The 7,882-nt window shown below is 42.8% G+C and overlaps 1 protein-coding gene across 1 annotated transcript; it reads right to left on the bottom strand.

The window, feature by feature from the left end:
- Nucleotides 1-2,011: 2,011 nt before the first annotated feature.
- On the bottom strand, nucleotides 2,012-2,658 carry LOC140824106 (SNF1-related protein kinase regulatory subunit gamma-like PV42b). Its single transcript, XM_073185705.1, has 2 exons — nucleotides 2,374-2,658; nucleotides 2,012-2,272 (listed from the first exon to the last, which is right to left on the bottom strand). Exons 1-2 carry the CDS (start codon nucleotides 2,656-2,658, stop codon nucleotides 2,012-2,014), a joined length of 546 nt encoding a protein of 181 aa, XP_073041806.1.
- Between the last annotated feature and the right edge of the window lie 5,224 nt (nucleotides 2,659-7,882).

Raw genomic sequence — 7,882 nt, forward strand, 5'->3', positions numbered from 1 at the left:
TTTGTTATCCATCTCTCTTGAAATTTTCCTTTATCCTCCTTCAATTTCTTATTTTTCCAATAAAATTTCTGTTAGCTAAAGTTTTTAAAGTAAGGTATCCGAGAAATAAGCAAACTTAGGTTAAATCTTTAATCATGATTGTCATTCTGATTATCATTATCATTATTGTTAGTAATACTATTTTTAATGTTTTTTTTCTTTGAAGTATGACTAATTGTGGAATTTATTATTAATCAAGAGTTTGTTTTGATTACATGCAGGTATGATGGAAGTACTGCTGACAATTAGGGATGCTAATTTCCTCCATTCCTTGAGCAAAAACCTCAAGGAGGGGAACAAATTCCACATTTAGTTGGTGTGCCATTTGAATCCTGTTCCATCATCTATAACACTGGTGTTCGAGCGGAGCGAGCATTCGTTGATTCAGTTAATGGCTTAACTGATTTGTTAAAACCGAGTAAACTGAACTTTTTTCTAGCCGACCTAATTGATCCAACTTTTAATCGAAATTGAACAAACAGAATCTGATATCTTGGAATGGCGATGTGCCTAAGAGTAATGAGATTAAATCCAAGAAGGAGCCCGATGCTCAGCTCGGAATCCAAACTAATCTTAGCTTGGGAATAATCTGTTTCGAATGATATATCCTGAACTCAAAATACTTCAATGCGAACTCAAATAAAGAGTACTGAGAATGAAGTCCTATTGGTGTAAGAATCTTGAACTACCGTGACGAGGGAAAAATCGCGAGGAACTAAAGATAATATAAAATACAAATATGATATTTTAGAAAACTTTTCTTACTGGAGTTCTTCCCATACTATGTATTATCTAGCTCCTCCAATTCTATATATATCAGGTATTTTACATGGTTTTACATATTCATCAATTGCTTTACACAATCACTACTTTTTTCGCACCCTTAAGTTTGCTCTTAAGTACTGAATTAAACTTCGGAGGGTTTATGTCAGAAACATTTTTGATGCCTTCTAATGTTTGTTCGTCAGTGCAAATTCAACCCGGCTTGCTCTTAATTGACGAGGCTATGCTCGGTTCACTCCGCACTAGCTAGCACGATTTGTGATTTTTGCTCATCAGACCAGATCTTAGATACATGAATTTTTTGGTAACATTAACTGGCACAGTTGAACGAGCGACTTGTCAGGGTATCCTAGGATTATTCCGTCATTTCGTCTATAAGATGAGGATTCCGAGTGGATGTGATAAGCAAATCATCTCAAACAAGCAGTTTGTGAGAAATTGAAGATGCATAGATAAGATGGTTAGGGGACGTGGAAGACGTGTTGTTCGTGCAAGAAGCCGCATAATGAACCAAGAAAACGAGAATGAAAGAAGCATCAACCAGAATAAAAGTTAGAACATGGGCATAAACAGAATTAGGAGATTAATCGACCTCCGAAACCTCTTCTTTTTGGTAAAGATCAACTCACGCCGTTGATCACCACCACTATGGAGAAAGTGTTGGAGTAGAGACAATAGAACAATCTGCCTCCAAATCCTCTAACAAATCAGAATGAAGTTACAGAAGAGATGAGAAGACTCCTAGAAGAGGTAAAGTGTCTGTGCGAGACTCGGGAAGGCCATCCTCCACCACCGACCCAAGCTGTCCCATTCTCAGCAGAGTCCTGGAAGCCAAGCTGCCACGACACTTTAAATTACCCAACGTAAGGGATTACAATGGAATGATTGATCACGAGGAGCATATGTCCCATTTCGAGAATGTTTCCCTACTGCATCAGTATGCCAACCTATCAATTGTCGGGTTTTTCCTAACACTCTAGTAGGGGCAGCCCAATAGTGGTTCAACTAAGACCCTATCAAGTGTTGGATTTTTCGTAACACTCTGGAAGCGGCAACCCAACAGTGGTTCAACCGCACACTACACAGATTCACGAGCAGTAAAAGCAGCCTCTGACCACCCTAAGCTTGTTCGGTATCAAAGAACATGAACATGAGAGTATGTGTGCCTATCTTCAAAGATTGAAAAGTGCTAGAACTCCTCTCCGCCACACTGGACTTGCTTATTAGCACATTTATTCAACTCGGGGTGGCATGAAATGAGTTCTTTAGTCGAATTTTTCATGTTACAGGCTTTGTGAAGCGGAGTCTCTGACAGTTTCTCGATGAAGTAGACGATGTTCAAATGGAGGCAGGATTTGAGTTGTGATACTGGGCACACTCGGAGATCAGACAATGAGAATGTTCCCACAAGTTTCCTATCTTTTCCTTGAAATAGTGATAAACGAAGCAGCTTAATTTAAGACAGAAGAGAAAGACTTAATCGTGAATCGTGGGCATGGAGTCGAACAAAACAATCTATATATTTCTAAATGGAAAAGTACATGACATTACATTGATAAGCTGGCTACGATCCTCCTTAATATCCTCCGTAGCTTCGACAATGGGCACGACATTGAGTGAAGCCATATTCATGCACTTAATAGCATCAATCACTTTGGTTTTATCGGTAACCCCGAAAACAATCTCACTCACGGCTCCGAGTTCTCTCACACGTCGACCCATAATACCTTTAAGCTCAGACTTTTGTGCTTTCAAGTACTTGAGCAGATCCATTTGAGTTAGCATTCTATAGCTGAATGCGAATTCAACCAGCTCCACTCCAGCAACGTTTTCCATGTTGCTGTCCACTAGAACTAAAGTCCGGTGAATTCCTTTGCTTAGGACTTCTATACAGTCCAATATGATGATTTTGTACAAACCAGTTTAAAATACCTCCATTAATGCTATTTTCCCCAAAAGTGTAAGTAATGTGAACAAGACATGGTGGAAATATAATTTATAAACGAATGGAAGCTTCTTTAACTTGTTTTATGCTTTTCACATCAATCTAATTTATAGAAACAAACATATGGATTTATGAATTACAATAACATAAACCATGTTCAATTCACCATCTAAACATATGTATCCAATATCTTTAAAGCAACATAAAATTTTCGTACGATTTCAGTTTACATATGTTCGAACAAGAATTTAATAATTTGGGATCAGAGACAGATAAATAGTGTCCGTGTTGGCTTTAAAACTCAAGAAACACTCAATCTCAGCAGAGAACACAGAGAACAAACCTGGTATTAGAGTTAAGCGTCCAAAGACTGAGACTCTCGAGGAAATGCCCTATAATGGATGATATGGGTACCTGCATCTTCCGCTCAAACTCCCCGGCCTGGCCCCCCGCCAGGTCAAGATGATTCACAACAATATGAGACAGAACATCTAGCAGAGTCACCATGCATATGTAGTGTTTCCTTGCGACCCCAGTCTGCTTATCGGACTCCATGATCATGGAACCACCGGCTCCGATCCAGTGCCCTGGAGGCGCCGCAATAGGCACGATGGAGACCCTGTTGGCCATCGGGGCGTTCATGGTATCCGCCAAAGAAGCAGTGTAGGGAACCTCCACCAGCCTTCTTTTCATGTCCGTCATCAAATCACTCACTCTCTTCTCCCTCAGCCTCTGCAGCTGAGCCTTCTAAAACTCGGAGGATTTGTGATCGGTTCTTGTCGCTTGCATGATTGGAATTTCCTCAGAAATAGAGGGAATCTGCCATGGATTTGAGGCGCAGAATGATTGGAAACCTCATGCACGTGTCAGTTTTCAAGCTTGCATGGGTTTTGTCACGTGGCACGTGGCTGTGATTCATAATTCACTTTTGTACGCGTACACAGATACATTATGAAATAAGATTTCATCAATTAAGATAATAATTACTTGGCAACCACCTATCACTATATGTTCTGATGGTCAGTCGTACACATGTTGATTCGTCCTTAGTCTTAAGGAATTATTTCGAGGTTCATCAAACGACAAATGCTTTCGTATCACTTGAAAAATGATGCGGCTATTGTTCACATTAATGGGATCAACATAAAATAGACTTAAAATCCACGTGTTCAAGCTTTTCTTTTTTCTTTCATACCCCACTTTATCTCTGACAGTTATTGGGCATTATTAGACATCGTATACCTATAATTCAAACTAAAAATGAATCATATTTCACGATGAGTTTGCACTTTCATATAACAACTGGGTGTTACTAGACATTAATAGAGACATTAGAAGATAACAATTGAGAATTATTCATATAGTAATTGGTGTTTGATCCGATATCCGATTGATGCGATTCACATGAATAGGATGAGCTGGGTCCGCTATCCACAGAATCTAATAAATTTGATGGGGGAAAATGAGCTGTAAGATATTCTCCTGAATAAAATTCGGATGAAGACCTGTTAATAAGAGAAAAACAAGTGAATGTGCATCAGAGTGGTGTCTGGTGTGGTCATTCCGATGCTTAAGTCAGCAAGGTGAGGAAGATGATAAAAACAAGTGTAGCAATAAATTCCACTGGTGTGAATATATGTGAGGATTTATGTGTGAGTGAATGAAAATGCAATTGTCATAAATGTTAAACATACCTGCTGTTTATAAGAGGAAATCCCATGATTACCTTATTTTCAGTGTCTACTTATCACTTATAGCCTATGACATTGACTTCTTGTCACGCCACCCTACTTTTCTATCACGTCAAATCCGTAGGATTTTGTCAGGAATGCTTATCTAGACGAGATCTTATCTACTCAAGCACTCGAGTACAGTGCTGTTACCGAGGCATACAGGGTAGATGGTCATCACCCGAGAGCTTGCTCAAGAGGTCGGGCCTCTGGTTTCCCGGGTGAATGACGTCCCTGGCACTTGCTTGCCCGGCTAATCACAAAATCACCCTGGTAACTCATCGCGATCTGGGCTATCCATGGACGACCCAGACTCTTTCCACTGTTTTCGGGACATCCATGACCCGGGGTTTTATGGGGGTATCACCACTCCCTCCATACATAGTCGAGCTAGAGACTTCCTCGATGTGCCGATTACTTTGCTACTGCCGGTCGCGGAAAAGTTTTTGTCGTTTAGTATTCCAGGTCGGTAGGGCTAATGTCATGATGATGTAAGCCCTAGAATTTGAACGGTCTGAAATGCTTCGGATTCAGAGCAGGCGAACAGTCTGCAATACCTCGATTTTCGTACCCATATTAAAATATTCCCGCACAATTTCTAAGATTTCCCCTGACCGTCCGATTCAACTTTAGATCAATGGTTGGGATCAATTTCCCTCTCCTATATAAGATAACACACCCTCTTCATTTGTCACTTTTGCAATTTTGAATTCTCTCCACAATCTCCTTCAGTGCTTCCGACGATCTCGCACCCAACCTCGGCGTTCTGTGCTCCTGCTCCGGTGACCATCATTGTCAGCTCCAACTTCTTAAAAAATCACTCGTAAGTCCTTCACCTCTATTCTCTCCCCAAAAATGTCAAACTCTACATCTTCTACCTCCGGAGCCAATGTGCGAGACTCATATGGGTATGAGTCCACCACGATATGCTCCGACTCTTCATGTTCTTCTCCCCCGAAACACCTTTTGACCCAAAAATCCAGAAAATCCAAACCTTCTTCCTCCGTTGGCCCTTCCTAAGCCCTGAAAAGGGCAAAGCCCGGGCTTCAAGCCCCCCCTCTTCTGAAACCCTGGGAGCCCCCTGGTTTGCTCCATTATTTCTTTGTTTGCCGGTTGGGAGATAATGCTTTCTCATTATCTTCCAGGCTGAAAACTCGTTCCCTTGATGACATCCCCTTTTCTCAGAAGGGATGGTTATACAACTCCCGCGTCATCTTCCCTGTTTGACCGGCTTTCTTCCTACTCTTCCTCCTCAACCCACTCTTCCCAAATCCTATAATTTTGAGGAACCTTTTACCCGAAGCCAAGACTTGGTAGAGGGCCAAAACTTTTCTTCTTCCACCATCATTCTGAGGAGAATCTAATAATGTATGGGTTGAGTGTCCGGGCTGAAGATCTTGTGGACCGGGTGGTTGATGAAGTGGCTATTTCGAGCGCCAACCTGGTAAATATCTTCCCCTTAAACTTTTATTTTTTATATTGTGTATTTGATTGCCAATGACTCTGTCTTTTTCGCTTTTTCTCTTGGCAGATAGCTCAATAATGCAAGAAGTTTTTACCAAGAAGTGGGAGGACGAGAGGGCAGCGAGGGAGAAGAAGCTGCCAGCCCGAAAAGTGGCTGCCGAAAGAAAGAAAAAGGTTGAGGAGGTTTCGGCCCGGCGGAATGAATCTTCCCGGGCAGAAACTCAGCAGGAACGGGAAGCGACTCGGGAGGACTCTCGAGAAGAGTCTGAAGACCATGTACCCCTCGTTCAAGGGAAGCGAAAGGCTGTCATAAGCCCAAAAATGATCTTGAATGAGGGTGTGTAGGGAGGAGACCAGGGCACCTCTCAAATGGCTCAATCTGCCCCTCCTCTCCAAATCCGTTCAACCCAAGAGCCTTCCCAGCCCAACTTGCCTACCCGGGCCAATCTCTTCTTGGAGGGTGCCACCGCGACTTGGCTCAAAATCCTTAAACAGATGCTTCTTCCTGCTGAGGAGGCACATCTAAAGAGCTCCATGGCAGCCCCGAAGCTTTTTGAGGGATCGAACCGGATCATAACCATAAGTTTTTTTAATTTCCCCCCTCTCTCTCTCTCTCTCTCTCTCTCTCTCTCTCTCTCTCTCTCTCTCTCTTCTTCTTCTTTTTTGCTTTTTTTACCGACTCCTTTTGAACAGGGTGTACAAATGCTAGTGGCGACCTTTGAAGAGGTAGCAGCGGTGGCCACTGTGAAAGGCAATCAAGCCCGGGCTGCACAAGAGGTTCATGAGCAAATACAAGGAGAGTTGTCCCGAGCTCGGTTTGAACATGAAGAAGAAGTGGCCGGCCTCCGAGCTGCCTTGGATACTGCCAACCAACAATTGGCACATGCAAATGCAGATCTGGAAAAGGCCTGTGATAGCATTGAAGAGGGCCTTTCCCGAGAGTAGACTCTGTAGAGGCATCTCTCTGTCTTGGAGACAAGGAATAATTCTTTGTCTGAGAGCCTGGAGAGACAATTTTCCCTGGAAGAAGCCGTTGAGAATGCCCTGGCTACTGCCCAATACAATCATGATAAGAAGCGGCCCTTCTTCCTCCAGTCCTCCGAGTTTAAGCATGCGGTTGTAGATCGGGCCTACTCTTTCTTCCAAACATGTTTCGACAAGTGCCGGGAGCAGTTTGTAGAGGCCAGGCTTCTTTCGAAAGAGAAGGAAGATTTTCCCGACTTCGGCTGAGCCATAGCGTCCCTTCCCAAGGAGGCAGGAGAGGAGAAGGAGGACCCCGTAGAGGAGAAGCAGCCAGAGTCGAGCCCGATAGATTTGGAATATGATTGTACTTAATTTTTCATTTTTTTTATATTTACTTTCTACCTTCGAGCATTTTATCAATGACTTTCTTCTTATAAGTCTATCTTGCTTATATTTTAAATTGATAAATGCTTGTAAGATAAACTGCCTTTAGAAATGGCTAGATTCTTCTTAACCAAAAACTGCTTGTGAATATTGAACCTCTGAATTTTCCCAAGTGTTGTAAAATAACTGGTATTTTCAATGAGTAATCGGGATATTGAACCTTGAGCCGAGCATCAATCCCTTCACTCAGTAACTGATCAAGGTGAGGAGCATTGAGCTAGGGTGCGGAGCCCTGGGCTTATAGAATAATCAAGGTACAGAGCCATGGCCGGGGATTGGATCTTGGGACTTGGAATGATTGAGGTGTGGAGCCGCGAGCCAGGGTATGGAGCCCTGGGCTTAGTAAATGACCAGGGTGCGGAGCCTCGGACCAGGGTACGAATCCTTGTGATTAGTAAATGACCAGGGTACAGAGCCCCGGGCCAGGGTACAGATCCCTAGGATTAGTAAATGACCAGGGTGAGGAGCCCTGGGCCAGGGTACGGATCCCTAGACTTAGTAAATGACCAGGATG

Source organism: Primulina eburnea, chromosome 2 (genome assembly GCF_022965805.1).
Source record: "Primulina eburnea isolate SZY01 chromosome 2, ASM2296580v1, whole genome shotgun sequence".
NCBI classification, from domain to species: Eukaryota; Viridiplantae; Streptophyta; class Magnoliopsida; order Lamiales; family Gesneriaceae; genus Primulina; species Primulina eburnea.